Source organism: Rutidosis leptorrhynchoides, chromosome 1 (assembly GCF_046630445.1).
Source record: "Rutidosis leptorrhynchoides isolate AG116_Rl617_1_P2 chromosome 1, CSIRO_AGI_Rlap_v1, whole genome shotgun sequence".
Classification (NCBI taxonomy): Eukaryota; Viridiplantae; Streptophyta; class Magnoliopsida; order Asterales; family Asteraceae; genus Rutidosis; species Rutidosis leptorrhynchoides.
In genome coordinates this window covers 138,222,696-138,248,961 of record NC_092333.1, presented here as the reverse complement: position 1 = coordinate 138,248,961, position 26,266 = coordinate 138,222,696, and the positions used below count along the sequence as shown (strand labels likewise).

The following is a 26,266-nucleotide window of genomic DNA, read 5'->3' as shown; positions in this document are numbered from 1 at the left end:
AAACCTCGAATCAGTTTTTCTGAAAAATGGCAAATTTTTAGGGCTTATATATCAGTTAAAATGGACGGGGTTATCAGGGTAATTATGATTGTTAACTGTTGCTTAAAAACTTAAATGATGTCATTAGGAATTTCAATGGCTGGGATTGGAAAGTAAGAAAGTCATCTAAAGGTGGTACTTTTGACAAGTGTCCTTTTTACAAGAAAAATAGCATCATAATTTTTTTCTAATTAAGGATAAGAGAGATATGGTGCTCTGTTGCTTTAAAAATAATAAGCACTATAGGTTGACATGGTACATCATGTATATCTAATTTTTTAAGCCATGTAAATATTATGCCATAGATTAGGAAATTACAATAGAATACGTACAATATTTTCTTTTTAGAACGGCGATTTCATTAAAGAATAAAAGTTAACTGACAAGGAGGTAGATGACAAAAACGATTACAAGGAAAATTACATAGAATTAACTAGTCAAGTTGCCCAATTTAATGCAAACTTGCTCCTAAATTGTAACTAAGAAAAAGTGGTTAGCCTAATAGTATCAACTAAATTACAAAGTTGAATACTATAAGACCCAAAAATAAAATCGTTTTTGTATCACCAAATCCACCAAGTCGTAGCAGTAACAATACAATAGAGCCGGTTGAAACGAAGCCAATTGTCTTGTTGTGTGTCAATCCAAGTAAATACATCTTTAATTGTACCGAAGTTTGGCCATGAGATACCGGTCCATGCTATAACTTTCCACCATATAGAAGAAAACGTGTTGCACTTTAAAAAAGTGTGATTCCTCTCATCCACCCCCACACAGCATGCCGGACGGGTGATACAAATAGTAGAAATACCACGAAGAACGAGGTTGATACGGAGTGGAAGCTGATCCAATAGTTGTGATGACCCGGGAATTTCCGACTAAATTTAAACTTAATCTTTATATGATTTCGATACGATAAGTAAAGTTCGTAATGTTGAGTCTCAAAAACTTTGGAACAGTTTACATGAATGCAATTACCCTTTTGACCTTGCCCGATGATTCATGAACAATTGTTTGTAAATAAATATGTATAGGTATATATATATATATATATATATATATATATATATATATATATATATATATATATATATATAATGTAAGTACATATAATAATTGTAAATAATAAAATATAAATAATTAGGTTGATATTAATATATATATATATATATATATATATATATATATATATATATATATATATATATATATATATATATATATATATATATATAACTAATAATTATATACATATATATGGTAAGATTTTAAAATGCATAAATAATAAATATTTAATATATGTATTATATAATAGTGCATAAATAAAAATGGTGATATTAATATATGAAATTATTAGTTAAAACATAGTTGATACATTATAATAGCACTTTCATTATTATCATTAAAACAAATATCAATATTATGAATATTATTAATTTAAATAAAATTTGATACATTTAATTTGTTATATTATTATTATTACTAATATGTTTATTATCATTATTAATAATATTATTATTATTAATATTTAACATTAATATTAACATAATGAAATATCATTATTACTAATATATTATTAATAATAAGATTAATTATAATTTATAAATATAAATAATGTAAATAAAAGATTATACCAATGAAAATATAATTATAACTAGATATTATACGGATATATATACATGCATAAACTATTACATACAGATATATATTAAAAATCATTATTTATATTATAAAGATAATTATTATTAGTATTTCTATGTATTATTATTATTAATAAATATCAAATAATTAAAATAAAGAGTATATATATACAATTGAATAAACCAAAATTCTGTGCCCATCGTGATCCCTTTATGAACGATTTCTTTTTTGTTTCTGTCAATCCAGTTGTTAAACATCACATTCGATCGTACTAGTTGGTTAACAATCACACTCAGCTTGATTCTTTTTATTTTTTTATATTTTTTTCTCGGTCCTTACTGCCTGTAATCGAATGGACACCCACAAAATTTTTTTTTATATAATTTAATTGACAGAAAGGCAGTCGAGTATCACACAATATTCGACTATATCCACTACTAATTTATTTCAGATGAATCAAAGCAAAATTTATTTATTTTTATATTTTTTTTCAGGCCGTTACCTCTGTTTTCTTCTTATTTTTTTTAAACTTCGAATTCGAGTGAAATTCCAAAATGTAACAATGAGGTCTTGTTAGGAATTTAGCACTCAAACTATTTGCAAGATTTTAATTTCCAAATCCTTGTATTGATTTCGAATTTTGCAAGTCAAACTTTTAAATTCAAAAAGTCAAATTATGTGTTCATCCCAAAATTCGTAATGGTTTTTGTATTTCCTGTTAAATTGATGTTATGGGAAGTTTATAGGAACGATTTAGGATCTTTTTCATTTAGTAATCCCTACCTAAAACGATCTAAATTTTGAAATTGGCAATTGGGTTTCATCGTGTTCTTCAGAATCTATTTTTAATTTTTTTATTTTCTTTTGTGTTTTAATTAAACTAATCATCTCATATCGTTTCTGTTTTGATTTTCGGTTCAAACTTTAAAAGAAAAACTAAATGATATGATCTTGATTTAATTGGGTCGACTGAGTAATAGAGAGGAATGAGAAGAAACAGAAGTAAGCACAGAAATCGGTTTTAAATAATGGAATGGGTTTTAAATCAGAAAATGGGCAATTGCCCAACGGTTAAGGGAGTGTGTAATACGTGGGAGGTCACGGGTTCGAGACCCGGCAAGGACATTATTTTTTTTAGGCTGTTACAAGGTAGCCATTCTATTCTCTTTAAAGTTATTATTATTATTATTATTATTATTATTATTATTATTATTATTATTATTATTATTATTATTATTATTATTATAGTAATTATTATTAATATTATTAATAGTACTGTTATTATGATTGCTATTATTATTGTTAATATACACTTATCATTATTGTTGTTATTATTATTATTATCATTAAGTATAAGTATTAGTATTACTATTATTATTATTATTATTATTATTATTATTATTATTATTATTATTATTATTATTTGAGTTATTGTTAGAAATGTCATAAATATTAATATTAGTAATACCAATATGACTAAAACTATCATCTTGGTATAATTATCATTATTAATATTATTATTATTAAAAGTAGTATTATTATTACAATTAACATTATTATTACTATATGTATTATTAAAATTATTAATATTATTGGTATTATTATTAGTTATTGTTATTATGATTAGTATTATTAATCTTACTATAAATGATACAATTTACTAGTACTTTCATAAACATTAGTATTAATACCATTTTATAAATAATAGAATTATTATTATTAACATAAATATATTATTATTACTAATATTAACTTAGTATAATCAGAATTACTGTTTTGATAAAAAAATGAAATATATATATAAATATATTTAACACATATAATATAACAAAAAAAATTTTATATAAAAGGAATATATGAAACACATAAATACTATTAATATAAAAAGAATATAACTTATAAATTTATATGTATATGTGTTCGATTACAATTATGTATATTAATAAATATACAAATGATATAGGTTCGTGAATCCGAGGCCAACCCTGCATCGTTCAGTTGTTCAATGTCGTCATATGTATTTTTACTACAAAGTACAGTATTGTGAGTTTTATTTGCCTTTTTACCCTTTATATTTTTGGGCTGAGAATACATGAGCAACTTTTATAACTGTTTTACGAAATAGACACAAGTAATCGAAACTACATTATATGGTTGAATGATCGAAGCCGAATATGCCCCTTTTACTTGGTAACATAAGAATTAGTAAACCAGTCTACTAATTGACGCGAATCCTAAAGATAGATCTATTGGGCCTAACGAACCCCATCCATTGGAGCGGATGCTTTAGTACTTCGATGTTGTTTTATATCATCTCCGAAGGATTTCCCGGAATGATAGGGGATATTCTTATATGCATCTTGTTAATGTCAGTTACCAGGTGTTCAATCCATATGAATGATTTTTGTCTCTATGCATAGGACGTATGTTTATGAGAAATGGAAATATGAAATCTTGTGGTCTATTAAAAATTATGAAATGATTATTTATGATAAACTAATGAACTCACCAACCTTTTGGTTGACACTTTAAAGCATGTTTATTCTCAGGTGTTAAGGAAATCTTCCGCTGCGCATTTGCTCATATTAGAGATATTACTTGAAGTCATTCATGACATATTTCAAAAGACGTTGCATTCGAGTCGTCGAGTTCATCAAGATTATTACTTAGTCAATTATAGTTGGTTATATTATGAAATGGTATGCATGTTGTCAACTGTCGATGTAATGAAAGTTTGTCTTTTAATAAAACGAATGCAATGTTGTAAAATGTATCATATAGAGGTCAAGTACCTCGCGATGTAATCAATTGTAATGTATTCATCCAGATGGATTAGGACGGGTCTCTACAGTTGGTATCAGAGCTGTGGTCGTAGCGAACCAGGTCTGCATTAGTGTGTATAACTGATAAGTCGTTAGGATGCATTAGTGAGTCTGGACTTCGACCGTGTCTGCATGTCAAAAGTTTTGCTTATCGTTTTTGTCGGAAATCATCTGCTTATCATCCTTAGGAAATTACCTGCTTATCATTCTTAGTCTAGACACATCTTACTGGAATGATTGCATGAATAGTGTATAGACAAAATTCGTATCTTAGCGTATCTACTAATTCATATCTTAGCATATCTATTACTGTAGACTTTGCCTGACAGCTTCCGTAGATTTCTCCGTAACTTATGGGATTTTAGTATTATATATGCATATGTAAATTATGTATTGCAGGGTACTAATCTACATCCTATAATCTATTTCTTATCGAAAAGTCCTTCATCCGATCGTATGAGATGAATCCCTCAACCAGTTCGAATTCCTCGGATTTCGACAGCTATTCCGATATGGAGTTTCAGTTATCAGCGTCACCGGAATAAATCAACCAATCAGTCATCCCCAATTCATCTGATGGGCTCGTAGTTGACTTAATCAATGGAGACGCGAAGAAGGCGATCCCTTCCACCAACCAAATTTACCTCTTGGCAAAGAACCTGAAGCATTTACCGGTGAACCTATCCGAAACACCATTTTTAGCCTCATTTCCAGAGTATCTTGTCATGATTATATACTAAACCAAATTCTAGATTTTATTTATCCGTTCGTTCCGACCGACAATCATCCTGGAGTAATGGAAGAAGTCAACGAGCTTCACGCTCGAGTAATTAATTTGGAGAATATGGTGCAAAACTTACCAGCTTCAGCAACATCACCGGCACCAACAGTATCATCAGAAACAGCACCAGTACCATCAACAATCCATGTCTCAACATCTCATTCTGTACCTCGAGTATAATCATCATTCTACGTATCGTTCTACATCAATTATCTTCGTTCTTCATGGCAATTATGTAATCTCTAAAGTTTTAGAGATTATGTACTCTAGTTCTAGCCGTAAATCTGATGAGTTTAATATCACATTGACTCATTAAATCCATGATTACATCTGAAGAAAATATATATGTATATATATTTTTTCATAAAGAATGTAATTTAAAATTCTTTCGTACAAACTGTTAATGGTGAAAATATTTTAACGAGTAGGTAATACCCGAGGAATATTTAGAATTCACATTAATAAGTACACTGTACATTCTTTCAAATCCGATTCAACAGTCAATTACTATCCTACTTACATCCACAGATATACGGATCAGTTCACCGCAGAATAACCATTTTTATTCAATTTCATATTTGGATTTTGATCTATCCGAACCCAACAAGTGGCATAATGAAGAAAACATTGAACAAAACAAAATTTGTTAGAAATAAACAAATTAACTATGAGAAAATAAGTTAAGAAACCACGCTAACGAAATCCTAGCTAACTGTTAATTCTGTATTACATTTTATTTTATCGCAATTTATTTATCGCAATTTAATTATCACAATTTATTTATCGCAGTTTATTTATCGCAATTTTAATTCTCGCAATTTTATTTATCGTCATTTAATTTCTGTTATTTATCTTACGCACTTTAAATATCGGGACACGTATACAAGGTTTTGACATATCATATCGACACATCTATATATATTATTTGGAATCACCATACACACTCTATATGCAGTAATGATCGAGTTCTCTATACAGGGTTGAGGTTGATTCTATAATAATATATATAGTTTGAGTTGTGATCGAGTCTGAGACATGTATACGGGTCACGATACATATTAATTAATTCGAATATTATATATTGCTAACTGTAGACTATCAACTTAGGACTACCAACATTGGACAATTAAAAATGAATTAAAATATTGATTATAACATATGAAACTAAACAATTCTTCAAGTTTGCCACTTGATTTCATCTTAAACCTCATTTGAATATTGACGATTACAATCCGCGTTCAAACCTTTCATGATTCTTGAAAACACCTCAATCGAGAGGATGAACCAACCACACTTCATCTAAAGAAAGAAAGATTGATGCGTATAGTTATGCACCTGAAAACTCTCGAAAACTGAGTAAACGTTTAACGCATAGCTGTGCTAATTCATTTAGCGTTATTATTACCGAAAATAACTTTGCAATCTCTTTCCAAATTAGTCAATTTTGTCACAGCTCCAGCAAGTCAACTTCAACTTTTCATTCAAAACAACCTTATTATAATTTTGATATATATGCGTGCTCTTTTATTGTTATCGGGGAACCTTTTATATTCCATCATATTACCAGCAGACGTACCAGCAACCTCGTTGCTCCTTGGCTTAAATCTCTCCGACAAATCACTATAGTTATCTATTGAAGTCTCATCATGTACTCATCCGCATCTTGTAACAATAATTGCCATACCAATTACCGAAAATCGGTAAATCTGTATTGTGAGTCTCGCAACGTTTCCACATCAACAGTTATATGTATAATATTTAACTCTTAGAATTATGATCTTTCATTCTGAAATTCTAAAAAGCACTCAGACTACAAATCAATACTCTGAATGTTGACAAAGCTGAATGAAGCAGCAGAAACCGTAGACAATCGTAAACGACCTTAATCATCGGAAGTTTGATGATAAAGAATAGTATGTTGGAAAAGCTCAGAAAAGTTGGAACTGGAAAACGGATTGAGCTAACTACGAAGGAGACCAAGGACAAATACAAGGACCATACCATATATTCAAAGAAACCAGGTAAATTCTGGATCCGATGAAACCTTCAACGAATATCTAGCTCCGTACTCATGTTAAAATCTTGCGAAAAATCTTTCTTCATCAACCATCGAACTTAGAAATCCCAAAATATCATCATAAATATCTTCGATATTTCTGAGGATATTTTCATAAATCTTCTTGTCCGAAATTAGTTATCTCTTTGGGTTATCCGTATTACATTATAAAGGAAACCATTTTAGTTTCTAAATTTCTTTAAAATTCGAGTTTGAATTATGAATGATTTTAAAGTGGTGTTGGAAATTGATGCATGAGTTAGTATAATATAATGACACTTGATCAACGTGATTATATTACAGTAAGTCATGCTGAGTTTCTAATGGAACGTGATGATTCACAGATCATAACGTCATCATATGCCATTTTACACGACTCTTACATTCTACCTAATCCCTAAACATATCAAGAACATATTTTCTTGATAGTTCTATCTTTTCCTTTAAATTCTGGTAATTCAACCAATCAAGATCGTGCTATTACAATTTCTCTCTTAGAACGTTAGTCCTGTTCATTCGAAAATTCATACCTACGAATTCTGGACCATTACTTGAGAAATGAGAACAAAAGCATGAAGCTCTGAAATAGAAAGGGGGTATAAATCGCAGCAAATAAGAGAGAGCATTAACTGTGGATGACAATGATTATAGGAGACAGAAGCAGGGACTTCAAAATATAAGAGAAAATATAAAGCCCAATAACAACACGGAGGTTACAAACCGTGGATATTAATACGAATAATAATATAAAGACACGATATAATTAAGAATAGTATCACCCCAAGGTAATGGTAGAAGTAAACAGATCTTCTGGTGAAAGATTGAAAAGAAGAATGACAGATATGAAGGTTAGGAAAGTATCAAAGATTAGAACTGGATTAAGCATTTTCACAATTATTTTTAGATGTATGAACTAAGGAAAAAAGTATAGAAATGATGAGAATAATAGAACAGAAGAGCTTAATTTATAATGGAAATATCAGATAGGGTAATCGAGGCAAATCACCGTATTTAATTATAGAGATCTTAATTTACTTATTCGCCGAAGAATCAAATCTTTTAGATTCCGAAGATCTTCTTTAAATCCCTTGAATTCCGGAATTCAACCATGATTACGTCAAAAGTAAAGACGAATATCTATTACCTTAACTCAAACTTTTGTGATAGCTTCACTCATACACTTCGAGAAATCGAATCATTTTATCCAAATTATACAATGGTGATAAAACTCTATTTATCAACTCATATTCGTCATGAAAACATTTTTAGTGTTAGCCATGACCACCTCACTCAAATTTCGGGACGAAATTTCTTTAACGGGTAGGTACTGTGATGACCCGGGAATTTCCGACTAAATTTAAACTTAATCTTTATATGATTTCGATACGATAAGTAAAGTTCGTAATGTTGAGTCTCGAAAACTTTGGAACAGTTTACATGAATGCAATTACCCTTTTGACCTTGCCCGATGATTCACGAATAATTGTTTGTAAATAAATATGTATAGGGGTATATATATATATATATATATATATATATATAAATGTAAGTACATATAATAATTGTAAATAATAAAATATAAATAATTAGGTTGATATTAAATATATATATATATATATATATATATATATATATATATATATATATATATATATATATAACTAATAATTATATACATATATATGGTAAGATGTTAAAATGCATAAATAATAAATATTCAATATATGTATTATATAATAGTGCGTAAATAAAAATGGTGATATTAATATATGAAATTATTAGTTAAAACATAGTTGATACATTATAATAGCACTTTCATTATTATAATTAAAACAAATATCAATATTATGAGATATTATTAATTTAAATAAAATTTGATACATTTAATTTGTTATATTATTATTATTGCTAATGCTAATATGTTTATTATCATTATTAATAATATTATTATTATTATTAATATTTAACATTAATATTAACATAATGAAATATCATTATTACTAATATATTATTAATAATAAGATTAATTATAATTTATAAATATAAATAATGTAAATAAAAGATTATACAAATGAAAATATAATTATAACTAGATATTATACGGATATATATACATGCATAAACTATTACATACAGATATATATTAAAAATCAGTATTTATATTATAAAGATAATTATTATTAGTATTTCTATGTATTATTATTATTAATTAATATCAAATAATTAAAATAAAGAGTATATATATACAATTGAATAAACCAAAATTCTGTGCCCATCGTGATCCCTTTATGAACGATTTCTTTTTTGTTTCTGTCAATCCAGTTGTTAAACATCACATTCGATCGTACTAGTTGGTTAACAATCACACTCAGCTTGATTCTTTTTATTTTTTTTATATTTTTTTTTCTCGATCCTTACTGCCTGTAATCGAATGGACACCCACGAATTTTTTTTATATAATTCAATTGACAGAAAGGCAGTCGAGTATCACATAATATTCGACTATATCCATAACTAATTTATTTTAGATGAATCAAAGCAAAATTTATTTATTTTTATATTTTTTTTCAGGCCGTTACCTCTGTTTTCTTCTTATTTTTTTAAACTTCGAATTCGAGTGAAATTCCAAAATGTAACAATGAGGTCTTGTTAGGAATTTAGCACTCAAACTATCTGCAAGATTTTAATTTCTAAATCCTTGTATTAATTTCAAATTTGCAAGTCAAACTTTTAAATTCAAAAAGTCAAATTATGTGTTCATCCCAAAATTCGTAATGGTTTTTGTATTTCCTGTTAAATTGATGTTATGGGAAGTTTATAGGAACGATTTAGGATCTTTTTCATTTAGTAATCCCTACCTAAAACGATCCAAATTTTGAAATTGGCAATTGGGTTTCATCGTGTTCTTCAGAATCTATTTTTAATTTTTTTTTATTTTCTTTTGTGTTTTAATGAAACTAATAATCTCATATCATTTCTGTTTCGATTTCCTATTCAAACTTTAAAAGAAAAACTAAATGATATGATCTTGATTTAATTAGGTCGACTGAGTAATGGAGAGGAAGGAGAAGAAACAGAAGTAAGCACAGAAATCGGTTTTAAATAATGGAATGAGTTTTAAATCAGAAAATGGGCAATGGCCTAACGTTTAAGGGAGTGTGTAATACGTGGGAGGTCACGGGTTCGAGCCCGGCAGAGACATTATTTTTTTTAGGCTGTTACAAGGTAGCCATTCTATTCTCTTTAAAGTTATTATTATTATTATTATTATTATTATTATTATTATTATTATTATTATTATTATTATTATTATTATTATAGTAATTATTATTAATATTATTAATAGTACTGTTATTATGATTGTTATTATTATTGTTAATATACACTTATCATTATTGTTATTATTATTATTATTATCATTAAGTATTAGTATTAGTATTAGTATTATTATTATTATTATTATTATTATTATTATTATTATTATTATTATTATTATTATTATTATTATTTGAGTTATTGTTAGAAATGTCATAAATATTAATATTAGTAATACCAATATGACTAAAACTATCATCTTGGTATAATTATCATTATTAATATTATTATTATTATTAAAAGTAGTATTATTATTACAATTAACATTATTATTACTATATGTATTATTAAAATTATTAATATTATTGGTATTATTATTAGTTATTGTTATTATGATTAGTATTATTAATCTTACTATAAATGATACAATTTACTAGTACTTTCATAAACATTAGTATTAATACCATTTTATAAATAATAGAATTATTATTATTAACATAAATATATTATTATTACTAATATTAACTTAGTATAATCAGAATTACTGTTTTGATAAAAAAAATGAAATATATATATAAATATATTTAACACATATAATATAACAAAATATTTTTTATATAAAAGGAATATATGAAACACATAAATACTATTAATATAAAAAGGATATAACTTATAAATTTATACGTATATGTGTTCGATTACAATTATGTATATTAATAAATATACAAATGATATAGGTTCGTGAATCCGAGGCCAACCCTGCATCGTTCAGTTGTTTAATGTCGTTATATGTATTTTTACTACAAAATACAGTATTGTGAGTTTCATTTGCCTTTTTACCCTTTATATTTTTGGGCTGAGAATACATGCGCAACTTTTATAACTGTTTTACGAAATAGACACAAGTAATCGAAACTACATTATATGGTTGAATGATCGAAGCCGAATATGCCCCTTTTACTTGGTAACCTAAGAATTAGTAAACTAGTCTACTAATTGACGCGAATCCTAAAGATAGATCTATTGGGCCTAACGTGTAGTGACCCGAACTTTTCCATGTTTATATATATTAATTGAGATTGATATTTACATGATTAAATGTTTCCAACATGTTAAGCAATCAAACTTGTTAAGACTTGATTAATTGAAATATGTTTCATATAGACAATTGACAACCCAAGTTGACAGGTGATTCACGAACGTTAAAACGTGTAAAAACTATATGATGACATATATATGGATATATATATAGTTAACATGATACTATGATAAGTAAACATATCATTAAGTATATTAACAATGAACTACATATGTAAAAATAAGACTACTAACTTAATGATTTTTAAACGAGACATATATGTAACGATTATCGTTGTAAAGACATTTAATGTATATATATCATATTAAGAGATATTCATACATGATAATATCATGATAATATAATAATTTAAAATCTCATTTGATATTATAAACATTGAGTTAACAACATTTAACAAGATCGTTAACCTAAAAGTTTCAAAACAACACTTACATGTAACGACTAACGATGACTTAACGACTCAGTTAAAATGTATATACATGTAGTGTTTTAATATGTATTTATACACTTTTTAAAGACTTCAATACACTTATCAAAATACTTCTACTTAACAAAAATGCTTACAATTACATCCTCGTTCAGTTTCATCAACAATTCTACTCGTATGCACCCGTATTCGTACTCGTACAATACACAGCTTTTAGATGTATGTACTATTGGTATATACACTCCAATGATCAGCTCTTAGCAGCCCACGTGAGTCACCTAACACATGTGGGAACCATCATTTGGCAACTAGCATGAAATATCTCATAAAATTACAAAAATATGAGTAATCATTCATGACTTATTTACATGAAAACAAAATTACATATCCTTTATATCTAATCCATACACCAACGTCCAAAAACACCTACAAACACTTTCATTCTTCAATTTTATTCATCTAATTGATCTCTCTCAAGTTCTATCTTCAAGTTCTAAGTGTTCTTCATATATTCTACAAGTTCTAGTTACATAAAATCAAGAATACTTTCAAGTTTGCTAGCTCACTTCCAATCTTGTAAGGTGATCATTCAACCTCAAGAAATCTTTGTTTCTTACAGTAGGTTATCATTCTAATACAAGGTAATAATCATATTCAAACTTTGGTTCAATTTCTATAACTATAACAATCTTATTTCAAGTGATGATCTTACTTGAACTTGTTTTCGTGTCATGATTCTGCTTCAAGAACTTCGAGCCATCCAAGGATCCGTTGAAGCTAGATTCATTTTTCTCTTTTCCAGTAGGTTTATCTAAGGAACTTAAGGTAGTAATGATGTTCATAACATCATTCGATTCATACATATAAAGCTATCTTATTCGAAGGTTTAAACTTATAATCACTAGAACATAGTTTAGTTAATTCTAAACTTGTTCGCAAACAAAAGTTAATCCTTCTAACTTGACTTTTAAAATCAACTAAACACATGTTCTATATCTATATGATATGCTAACTTAATGATTTAAAACCTGGAAACACGAAAAACACCGTAAAACCGAATTTACGCCGTCGTAGTAACACCGCGGGCTGTTTTGGGTTAGTTAATTAAAAACTATGATAAACTTTGATTTAAAAGTTGTTATTCTGAGAAAATGATTTTTATTATGAACATGAAACTATATCCAAAAATTATGGTTAAACTCAAAGTGGAAGTATGTTTTCTAAAATGGTCATCTAGACGTCGTTCTTTCGACTGAAATGACTACCTTTACAAAAACGACTTGTAACTTATTTTTCTGACTATAAACCTATACTTTTTCTGTTTAGATTCATAAAATAGAGTTCAATATAAAACCATAGCAATTTGATTCACTCAAAACGGATTTAAAATGAAGAAGTTATGGGTAAAACAAGATTGAATAATTTTTCTCATTTTAGCTACTTGAAAATTGGTAACAAATCTATTCCAACCATAACTTAATCAACTTGTATTGTATATTATGTAATCTTGAGATACCATAGACACGTATACAATGTTTCGACCTATCATGTCGAAACATCTATATATATTTCGGAACAACCATAGACACACTATATGTGAATGTTGGAGTTAGCTATACAGGGTTGAGGTTGATTCCAAAATATATATAGTTTGAGTTGTGATCAATACTGAGATACGTATACACTGGGTCGTGGATTGATTCAAGATAATATTTATCGATTTATTTCTGTACATCTAACTGTGGACAACTAGTTGTAGGTTACTAACGAGGACAGCTGACTTAATAAACTTAAAACATCAAAATATATTAAAAGTGTTGTAAATATATTTTGAACATACTTTGATATATATGTATATATTGTTATAGGTTCGTGAATCAACCAGTGGCCAAGTCTTACTTCCCGACGAAGTAAAAATCTGTGAAAGTGAGTTATAGTCCCACTTTTAAAATCTAATATTTTTGGGATGAGAATACATGCAGGTTTTATAAATGATTTACAAAATAGACACAAGTACGTGAAACTACATTCTATCGTTGAATTATCGAAATCGAATATGCCCCTTTTTTATTAAGTCTGGTAATCTAAGAATTAGGGAACAGACACCCTAATTGACGCGAATCCTAAAGATAGATCTATTGGGCCTAACAAACCCCATCCAAAGTACCGGATGCTTTAGTACTTCGAAATTTATATCATATCCGAAGGGTGTCCCGGAATGATGGGGATATTCTTATATATGCATCTTGTTAATGTTGGTTACCAGGTGTTCACCATATGAATGATTTTTATCTCTATGTATGGGATGTGTATTGAAATATGAAATCTTGTGGTCTATTATTATGATTTGATATATATAGGTTAAACCTATAACTCACCAACATTTTTGTTGACGTTTTAAGCATGTTTATTCTCAGGTGATTATTAAGAGCTTCCGCTGTCGCATACTTAAATAAGGACGAGATTTGGAGTCCATGCTTGTATGATATTGTGTAAAAACTGCATTCAAGAAACTTATTTTGTTGTAACATATTTGTATTGTAAACCATTATGTAATGGTCGTGTGTAAATAGGATATTTTAGATTATCATTATTTGATAATCTACGTAAAGCTTTTTAAACCTTTATTGATGAAATAAAGGTTATGGTTTGTTTTAAAATGAATGCAGTCTTTGAAAAACGTCTCATATAGAGGTCAAAACCTCGCAACGAAATCAATTAATATGGAACGTTTTTAATCAATAAGAACGGGACATTTCATAACGAACCCCATCCATTGGAGCGGATGCTTTAGTACTTCGATGTTGTTTTATATCATGTCCGAAGGATTTCCCGGAATGATAGGGGATATTCTTATATGCATCTTGTTAATGTCGGTTACCAGGTGTTCAATCCATATGAATGATTTTTGTCTCTATGCATGGGACGTATGTTTATGAGAAATGGAAATATAAAATCTTGTGGTCTATTAAAAATTATGAAATGATTATTTATGATAAACTAATGAACTCACCAACCTTTTGGTTGACACTTTAAAGCATGTTTATTCTCAGGTGTTAAGGAAATCTTCCGCTGTGTATTTGCTTATATTAGAGATATTACTTGAAGTCATTCATGACATATTTCAAAAGACGTTGCATTCGAGTCGTCGAGTTCATCAAGATTATTACTTAGTCAATTATAGTTGGTTATATTATGAAATGGTATGCATGTTGTCAACTGTCGATGTAATGAAAGTTTGTCTTTTAAGAAAATGAATGCAATGTTGTAAAATGTATCATATAGAGGTCAAGTACCTCGCGATGTAATCAATTGTAATGTATTCGTCCAGATGTATTAGGACGAGTCTCTACAATGGTAGTCCTTAGATGAACAAATTCGCCTTGATCGGGACAGTTTTTATCCATCTAGTGTCAGAATTAGATGATGGCAGTAATAATTCATCTATAAAAGAACGGGTACCTTTTACAGAGAAAACATCCTACTCTTCAATCGTCCATTTCCAAGAATCGACTTCATTATTTAGCACCAAATAATTCATAAGATTCACGAGTTCAGTTAGGTTACACGAATTAGGTGGATTGCAAACCCAGGACCAGGTGAAGCTTGTGCCATTAAACCTATCTCGAATGTAACAGTCTTGATTTGAGTCTAATCGGTACAATCGATTGAACAATGATGACAGAGGAGATTTGCCTACCCAAGTGTCAACCCAAAATCTTGTGATCGATCCATTCTCAATTTTCCAACAAAGAACATTAGGCGGAATTGTGCCATCAACTTTTAAAGATCGCACGTTATCAATAATATAATACCAAGGACCCTTCGATTTGCAACCACTACCAAAACCCATATCAATACCATGAATAGCGGTGATTACACGAACCCAGGAGGAAGAAGGTGAGATAAATGCACGCCAATGAGACTTCAACAATATTACTAGAATTAGTACAATATTACTACTACTATTACTACATTTTTTTATTCTGGCCAAAACACAAGAACTTTGATTAACAAAAGAAACTTCAACAAAAATTGAAGCTCCAAAACCGGACAAATCATCGACACTCGAGTAAAAAACAAAAACACCAACCTAAAAAGCTCACACCAAAACACAAAGGCCATACAACACAAAAAGAAACACAAAAGATACAAATGAACCATGTAAGACCGAAACAAAAGTAACCAATTAACTAATACTATTACTCTACATATCTACTCAACCTCATTAATAGTCTTTGATAATATCATGATAACATCATCATGAAGTCCTCATACATTTTTTTATCCTTTACAATTTTTTTTTATTTTACAATTTACATTAGTTTTATTAAAATTTAAAATATGAATATACGCTTTATCATAAATAAATTTATTTATGATAATATATATAAAAAAAATATCAATTATATATATATATATATATATATATATATATATATATATATATATATACACACACACACTTAGTTTTAGAGACCGTGTGTTGCACGGTCGGTAACTTAATCGTGTAAAATTAATTAATTTGTTCATATAATTATTTTTTTGAGTCTAACAGCCCGTGGTGTTGACAAATTTTAACAGTTCTTTTAGAGTTTAAGAGCTCGTGATGTTGACAAATTTAAAATTGATTTTGGGTGGTCTTAATAACTTAACGTTTACAATCTTTTTTATTTGTCAACATTAATATCTTTTTAATTATATATAAATTATATACTACGTAATATTTAGAGAAATAATTTTGTCATGGAACGTGTCAAATTACACTTGGTATGCCTAAAAAGTTAAAGTTGATATCCATAATTGAGGGGGTAAAACTGTGGATATGCATGAAAAATTACATTTAGTAGATGGGGTTAAAATGTAAGTTGGAGAGATTGTTTTTAGATTTTTTAAATTATAATTAAATTATTAAATGGATATATATATATATATATATATATATATATATATATATATATATATATATATATATATATATATATATATAATATAGTTGAAAGAATAAGCATATACTCTGTAAAAAAACATCTTACCTACTACAGAGTAATATTTATGAAAAAGAGAAAACTTAAGTTGATTGAGATATATTTTTATATTATATTTCATATATAACTATTATATCTAATTATAATAAATATAAATATAATTTTATATATATAACCATAAATATAATTATAAATCAGATTAGTTAAATCAAATTAATTTTCTTTAATTACACCGCAAATATATATTATATCTATTTACTTGAAACAACTCATCATTATGAATGTATTTACTAATTACGACAAGTCACTATCTAACATTGTCACTTTTATTTGAGAACTCATCGCCTTGGTAGTTTACTTGAGTTTAAAATTTATTTGCTTTATCAATATTGGATGTTGACCATGATATTTTTAAATTTCGGTCAACGTTATTTGTATACCCTAATTATTCGATACTATTACACGCATACTTTTTCCGCTCATTAACAACAACGTAACGCATGTGCCCAAAACTCGATAATGCGAAACATAAATTTACAACATCTGTGCAAGCACGAGCTCATAAGTAATAATATGATGGAAATTCGAAACGTGTTGAAGAAGGAATGGAACATACGGGCTAAAAAATCAACCATATAAGTTATGAAACCAAGTAAGTTTTAATGGTTTTATTTAAAAACTATGTAATACACGGTTCAAAAATCTACCATATCACATTTTTTAGGATAAGTTTTCAAGTAATTATTGATATAGATTAGTGATTGATAAGGCTAAACTTAATGGTTAAGTGCTTGCTTATCTGTAATGTAAAAGGTATGAGGTATAAATACTTTTTACCACTTAGAGAGTTGGAGCTAAGCCTTTCATTCCCCTTCCAACAATCACACCTTTTGATGTTTATTTTCTCCATACTCTCTCTCTCTCTCACGTTGAAAGAGACAAGATCTAAGCTTGAAGATAACAAATCGATTAGCACCGGATTTGTTTAGTTGAAGAAAGTCGTGGATTTAAACTTGTGATTAATCCATTTTTTTTTTTTTTGAACATCAAAAATTTTATTAAAAAGCTGCCCTTCTAACAAGCAGCTAGAAGGGCGCAAAAATCACAATTACAACGGCTTTATAAGCCAATCGTTCCACGATACATTACATTTAGATCTACTAGTGATTAATCGATTGGCTGCGAATTGTAATCAAAACACCGATTCATAATACAAGTTTGATTGATCGTATCTGAGTTTTGTGTTCTTATTCATCTTCGCCATCTTCAAGTTCATAGAACTGTTACAACTCGAATCCAACCATAAACATAGAATTGAAACTGTGATATAGCATTATCTAAGTATCAATTCCATTCCATATATAAAAGCTGTTTTTGGGATAAATATTACCAATCCCACCACTCTATCAACAACTGTGCATGCTTTAGAATACCATCTATATGATATGTACCAAAAGTTGTGTATGACCATATCAATGGTTAACGTCTTCTGCGTTACTAACTTACTACACACCTACACTCAAGCAATGTATATATTTCTTTTTCTACTCATCGAGCCCATTTGTCTCTCCAAAATAAGAATCGAGTAAAAAACCGGCCATCATGCTTAGATCATCATTTTCATGATACTGCAACATTTCAATTGCATCGATTCCATCCGCTCCTTCAATAAGCTTCTGACCCTCACCATCAGGCATCCCTCTTAAAACCTGAATATTAAGTTTGAAACAAATATTTGTATATGTCAAAATTGGTTAATATTCATCATTCGTGCAATAAACTACACATAAGCTTAGATGCGGTCACTGTTGTAAACGTCAGCAGAGTCAGCTAACATGTCGGTTTGGAGAGTAGCCCCTCCCGAGTCGCCCAAAAGCGCCTTAAAATTTGGTCAACTTTAAAAAGTCGAGTCAATGTCAGTCAAAGTTAGGTCAAAAATTTTATATTTTTTAAAATTAGATTTTGAGCAATATAAAATATTTATGCTTTATGTTTGATATATTTATGTGTAATAATATATGTTTAATTTAAATATTACTGAAAGTCAACGTTGGTCAACGCCCAACTCGTCCCCCACTCGCGAATTTTACAACCTTGGATGCGGCGAGGGGCTGATTATGGTCATTTAAGAAAGTTAGAGGATAGAGGATTAAAATCTTGTTTTTTGCATATTTAACTTATGTGCAGCTAAAATGCCCTATTTGTATTAATGAACATATTTTGTTTGTTACCAGTTGGATGAATTGCAGTCCAATTCGTGCAGCTTCAGAATCAGCTGACCGAACAAGATGAATGAAACCATTAAGACACCCGTTTCTAACAAACGAAACCAAGTGGTCCATCAATAAGCTTGGCCTCCTGGACCCATCATCAGCTGGGCCCACACAAAGGTTGCCTATAACATAAGCCACCTCTCTTTTTAAGTCAAACTGCTCTGTATTAAGAAGCTTCAACAATATCGACGCTGCTTCACTCTTGCATATCAGTTGCTTGTGACCAGCTGACCCTGCTGCTATGTTTGACAACACCCAAGCCGCTTCCTGCAAAAAAAAAAAAAACCTTTTTATAAAATTTATGATGTTGAGGTTTATGATTCTGTAAATCGAGTTTCTTTTTTTTTAGTTTATACCTTCTTTAAGCCACGATGGTCGCTTTTCAAACATTTACTCAGTGATCGTATTATACTGTCTGTGAAAATATCAGCAAGCGAATAATCATTAGACATGATAAATAAAAGACAAAAAAATAAAAATAAAAAAGGGAGTAGAAATTAGAACTAGCCTGTGATTTCATGCCCCGGAACAAGAACATCATCTGTAGTGTAATCGTCACTGGCCATGAGATTACCTAAGCTCCGAAGCAGCTGCATACAACAAAGCAATAAGATAAAAAAAAAAAAAATTACATTTTTATCATTTTAGAATGATATTTATATTTGATATTTGATATTTGATATTTGATATTGATGATTTACTTTTATCTATATTATTACCGGAATGAGTGATTGCAAACTATTTGAAGAGGCCAATCGGCCCACAAGAACTTGAATAACGTCAGTCTTTATTAGCATACTTGCAGCAACATCAGAAGCGGATAAATAAGCAACAACCCACGCTACTTCTGTTGTTAACTCAACGTCCCTGATCATATTTTACTGCATTAGTTTTAATAAACTATTCCAAGAAAAAGACATGCGATAAATGCTGAAGACAGATGAAAAAATTGCTATTGAAGTATTCGACTTAAATATAGTGTCCTATATGGCTATATTACACTTATAGGATTTTAATTAGAGCATAACATTTCCTACAACAATATCACACTATTACCAAATGAAGATGTTTAAAAGATTATAATATAAATAATTAATGAATAAATGTTGTTTATAATACGTAACAACGTACGGTTTCTTCAAGTGTAGAAGTATGGCATCCAACACTCCATCAATTTTTACGAGTTCTGCTGCAGTTTCTGGGTCTGAGCCCTGCATCCAAAAACAACATAAGAATTTAAAAATTGTTCCTTTTTAGAAATTTCCTCCTTTATTTACTGACATGTAACTGAAAACTGCAAAAGACCTAAAGACTCATCCTTTTTTGACCATTCAACATATCCAACATGGATCGTCTACGTAATTGTGGGTCCCGTTTACGTTAAAGGAAAACAATATGAAACAATGGAAACTGAATTCTTACGAAAACAACATGATTAATAAATTATAAACACCTTGATGAAGTTTGATAGCACCCAAGACGCGATTCTGACAGTCGAAGCGTCATCTGACATCATCATTCTTGCAACAAGACGTAACGCTCCTTGCGAAAGGAGAAGATCTCGCAATTCGTCTCCTTCACCAGCAACGTTTCCTAAAGCCCATGCACATTGTTTCGCAACAGATAATGAACTTTTTCCTACAAAATAGATCAATCACATTAAACATTATCAGCAAATAAAAAAATTAATCTTTTTAATGAGTTGAAGCTAAAGTGCATAATATGTCCTACATTAATGTGTACTTTAATTGATACTTTCCTTTTAATATGTCCCACGTCAACTTTTCGGTTTTTCATAATGTAAAAGGATTCTCTCCGCACTTTCCGAAACCACCCATGATTATGAACATATAAAGATGGTTATAATTATCAAGGTCCCGCTTTAATTAAGGAAGCATGCTGGTTACACTCATACACACGGGCCATATATTATAAAAAAAGCAAAAAAAGTTAAAGCTACTGATGTAATGTTACAACAGGTTTTGTTATTTATTGATTGATATTGATACATTCATCATTTATAAAGATCAAAAGGTCAAGGGGAGCGGATGGAATCATAGATTTTTAATTACGAACAAAGTAGAATGTTTACATCGGTGGTACTTTAACCTACACTTTACGCAGTTTTTGGATTTGTGTGCTGAAACAGACCCACTTCTGATCTCATACTAATTATTGGAACAAAACTCATTCATGTGATATTTAAATTTAAATCAAAACAAAATTATCTTTTTTCATATGCGGTGAGTTTTACTAAAACTTAGAATCTTATTTCTAGTACTCAAAATCGCATAATCAATGCCTATAAATGTAATAACAAATTTGACATAATCTGATAAAGTAAATGAATTTATATTAAAATGTTACTGACCTCCAAGATGAGCAATAAGTAGCGGCAATGTCGGCAATAAAGCTTTTGTTTCCTCCGATTTACCAGCGGATATGTTTGTAAGACACCAAGCTGCTTCGACCAACTGCATTACAAACAAAAATTTTAAATAAACCACAAATTTCATGAATAAACCAAAAAAAAAGTACTAATTTACAAGAAAAATTAAGCCAAAAATAACCTGTTCATCTTCAGATCCAAACGAAAGACATTGAGAAAGTAAAGATATCGCTCCACGTTTAATAGCAATTTCAACAACAGGAAAGTCCGACCGAGACAATAATCGCCTTAAATCACGAAGCGCGTTTACCTTATTTTGAACTGCATCTTTTCCCCTAATTATAGAAATAAATAATAAATAATTATTAACAACGAAAACAAGACTTGTCCAAAAGTTTAAACTGGATCACATGTTTAAAATTTATTCAAGTTAAACTAATCTTACTTTAAAGAAAGTGCAAGCTTCAAGTTTTCAACAGCAGATGATGTTTGAGCCTCTAAAACGGATGGCTCCTCTTCAATCATCATATCACCATTGGTTGCCACGTCATCCATATCGATATTAACGATTTCGTTACACCTTCGTTTTGTTCGAAATGTCGCTTCTCTTCTTTCTTTCGCAACCGAAACGGCGTGCTGTCTTCTTCTCTGTGCAGCAACATTGCCAACTACATTCACATTCACATTCACATTTAATTTAATTAATTAATATCATAAAGTTGCTAATCAGTTTTTTTATTTCTTTGAAAATAAATTAAGATACAAAAAAAATATAAATTTATCAAATTCAAACAACAATTACACCATAAATCCCAATTTCTATGTAAACGGAATCAGTAGTTAATTTCCCCCAAAACCAGTCAAAACCCAAACTAAAAAATTCAAAATTTCATGAATAAGCGCTAAGATTCACTTCAATAATATTAATTAAAATTAATCTATCCAAAAATACGAAAATAGAACCTACTTGCTATACCAATCGATCAAGATAATATAGAAAAACAAAATTAAAAATAAAAAAGAAGTGAACAGAAAGAAAGAAATGAAATAAAATTAAAGATACCTGTATTTTTTATGGGGTTTCTTTTATGAAGAGCTGTGATTTCACCTGCCATTGTTGAGATTACAGATATGGGTTTTCAATTTTTAAAAGAATGTATTGTTGTATTTTGGTTGGGAGGATTAAAGAAGAAATGGAAATGGGGTTTATTTGAAACAGGGAGTTTTAGCGCGGCTAGATAAGGTTTGGTCAAACAGGAGTCAGACAAAAGGGACTGAATGAAGGAATGTGTAATTTTGTCAGTGCTTGTAAAACTTGTACTCGTATCACTTATTTTAGTTGTCCCAAATGGAAATTAGGTTATTTTATTTTATGCTTAAGAGCACCACCAGGAGTCGTGATACTAGTTCAATGTTAAATTTCAGTGTTAAGATTAACACTGAGATTTAACACTAATATCAAAACAGAGGAAATCGTTAAGTGTTCAATTCATTATTTAATTTTTTTTTAATACTTTGATAAAACTATTTTAAAGAAAGAGAAAAAGAAAGAAAAGAAAAAAAGCTACAATGTTACCCATCCGACGTTGACATTTAACACCGGCCTTTAACACTGATTTAACACCGGAGGGGAGTCGTCGGCACCAGTGTACCCGGCGTTAAATCCCTTTAACGCTGAAAAAATGGTGCGACTCCGTGTGCTCATAATTGACTGACCTAATTTTGGCATTTGTGATTTGTAACTTAATATCTTTAATATGAAAAACATTAGGGTTATATTTTGATCACAACATTTCTATTAGATTTTGTTTACAAAATGAGGTGTGAAGTGAGAACAATAACATGAAGAAAAAGAAGAAGAAAAAAGAAAGACAAAATTTTTTGTAAACTCTTTCAATTTACTCCGTATTTGTTTGTAATCGTTGTATTGCTCTTTTATAATAGATGTTATTTATTTTTCAATTTTGAAAATCTTATTAGCTTTTATATCTACGAACGACAAATATTTCAATTGCATACTTTTCTATTTATTTACGCATAAATAATGTCTAACTTAGTCTGCAAATGTATAGACTTGGAAGTTGGAACTATGCTTCTTATAGTTGCGGTAAAAATATAAAAGACAAATATACCTTAAAATTTTCTTAAGTAAGGTTTACTGTTATTGATAAGAAATAATTACGGTACTTGTGGTTTGCAAAGATTTCACGTGTAGTCCCTATACTATTTTTCTTGCTTAGGCAGTCCTTGAAGTTTCCAATTTTTGTATGTACAGTCCCTGACCCCAACGCCTGTCAAAAAACTCGTGAAATTGTGTCATGTGCGTTATACATGAAGGTAAAACTGTCATATTACGTAATTCCTTAATCAAAACTAAATAATAAATAATCGAAACCGTATATTTTAAATTGGCATAATTACTGAGATAGTCCCTGTAGTTTCTATCAAATCGCAGAAAAAGTCCCTAGAAATTTTTTTTACTGATATAGTCCTCGCAGATTGCAGGAGTTGCAGAAATAATCCTTTTGTTTGATGATTGTTATAAAATTCCGTTAACTTCAGTCATATGCACGATATGTGATGATAAATTTGTCCTTTTAAATCACTTCTTCACCTTCACACCTACCTTTATCTTCCTCATCTAAGCTGTGTAACTAACTTAAAATTTTTAAAAACCAAAATCAAAAATACTTCAAAACCCTAAAATTAAAATCATAATTTTTTTTGAACAACAGTTTGGGATCATCAGGAGGACTAAACCACTCACGCGATCATCTCTCACAGTTGCATAAACCGCCCCCATCTGCTGCCCCGGAGAAAATCCGAATCAATTTGGGGGCATGGCTGGTAGAACCCCCCTCCCCGCTGTCTCTGTAACACAATGTATGAAAGGCGACCTTAGATGGTTTTCAAGGTTAGGGGATAACTGATGATCCCCCTCATGACGTTGCCAAAACGATTTTATTTTGTGGTGATGTCGTTAGGTCGCCAGTCGTCTGTCAAGGTTTATCAGAGGGAGTCAGGTTTTAAAATTATAGTATGCGGGGCCTAAATCTACTACTCCTTCATAAGGGTGAGTAAGGGAAGTATGATATAGGTTCGTTCGTTTAAGAAGACAACACAATCGAACCTTTCGTAATAGTAAAACACGAATAGACCTATAGTTCTGAGGACTAGTGTTGGATAATTTTGATTTTTCTATTTTCTAAGGCAAACAGATAAGTAAAGAAAATCGATAAAGATAAATTTTGTAATTCAGATAAGGTTAAAGCAAGTGCGTGTTATGATTTTATTAGTTACTCAGTTGAAGACGTGTAATGTCGGCTCATGAATAGGTGATAACCATAAACCTATTATACTGATCCTACCGCCCATGTCAGAACACTGACATGTCACTGGGTAAATACATTAGGCTTGAAGATTTTGAATAGACAACAATGTCCCATACCCCCGACGCCCGAGAAACATGAACTACATGCAAACACTGACGGCGCATCAATAGGAGCGACCCGATGAGGTGACATATTAATGATCATTAAGGTCTAAACTTTTCTTAAGCATAAGCAAAGATAGAAGGCATCCCTGATCCGAGAGACATGATGTGTTTATGATGCTATCGTTAATGAGTGGACTTATTAAATCGGTTAGGCCTTTAATTAAAAGAGAAGAACCATAAAGAACACCATGGCCAATGTGACAACCCGGAAATTTCCGAACAAATTTTTAAACTTAATCTTTATATGTTTCTGATACGATAAGCAAAGTCTGTAATGTTGAAATCTCAAAAAACTTTGAACTGTGTTCATGTATTCATTTACCTTTCGACTGCTCTCGATGATTCACGAACAATTATGTGTAAATAGATATGAATGAATATATACATATGTGTGAATATTAAATTGAGAAATATTAATAAAACATTTAACGGTTTGGTTGATATGAAAATATGTTTATCGGAGGAATTTGAAGATAATATCAAATGATTAATTTATCAGATACATTGTATGTTTACGAGTCTCTGTTGAGAGGTCCCCTTTGATTTAGGAAACCTTTCCTTTTTAACGGTATTCGGAATACATGGTAAAGTAACTTACATGTAAGAACAAATATGTCAATTATCGAGAGTTAGACAAAAGTTAGTGGAGATTCTTGATTAACTTTTAACGTGTATTTTACACTATATTTCTCGTGTCTTTTGATAGGTTAATAATTTAGCTTTCATAATATTTGTGTAAGACCCTAATCAGTTTGTACAGCAGTGTAAATATGTTACATAGAGTGTGGGTGATGTTGTGCTGTTAAGCAGAAGTCACTGAGTGAGCTGAGCCTAGTGCGCGCCGCGCACACTAAAGGGAGCGCGTCGCGCACCCCTTACTGTAGCCGGGTTCCAGCTTTTTAAATCAGATATTTTGATGGGCATTTTGGTAAATTCACTT

The 26,266-nt window shown here is 29.7% G+C and overlaps 1 protein-coding gene across 3 annotated transcripts; it reads right to left on the bottom strand.

The window, feature by feature from the left end:
- Nucleotides 1-18,374: 18,374 nt before the first annotated feature.
- Nucleotides 18,375-22,945, bottom strand: LOC139865655 (importin subunit alpha-9-like). 3 transcript variants are annotated; one of them, XM_071853750.1, is made up of 11 exons: nucleotides 22,894-22,945; nucleotides 22,276-22,498; nucleotides 22,012-22,165; nucleotides 21,813-21,915; nucleotides 20,895-21,079; nucleotides 20,573-20,652; nucleotides 20,161-20,308; nucleotides 19,946-20,031; nucleotides 19,798-19,852; nucleotides 19,400-19,708; nucleotides 18,375-18,877 (listed from the first exon to the last, which is right to left on the bottom strand). In XM_071853750.1, the coding sequence occupies exons 1-11, from the start codon at nucleotides 22,943-22,945 to the stop codon at nucleotides 18,713-18,715; spliced, it is 1,560 nt and encodes a 519-aa protein (XP_071709851.1). In that variant the 3' UTR covers nucleotides 18,375-18,712. The 3 variants fall into 3 exon arrangements, with proteins under 3 accessions (XP_071709851.1, XP_071709838.1, XP_071709844.1); XM_071853737.1 differs by having other exon boundaries at nucleotides 19,798-19,865; nucleotides 19,950-20,031; XM_071853743.1 differs by having other exon boundaries at nucleotides 19,798-19,856; nucleotides 19,950-20,031.
- Between the last annotated feature and the right edge of the window lie 3,321 nt (nucleotides 22,946-26,266).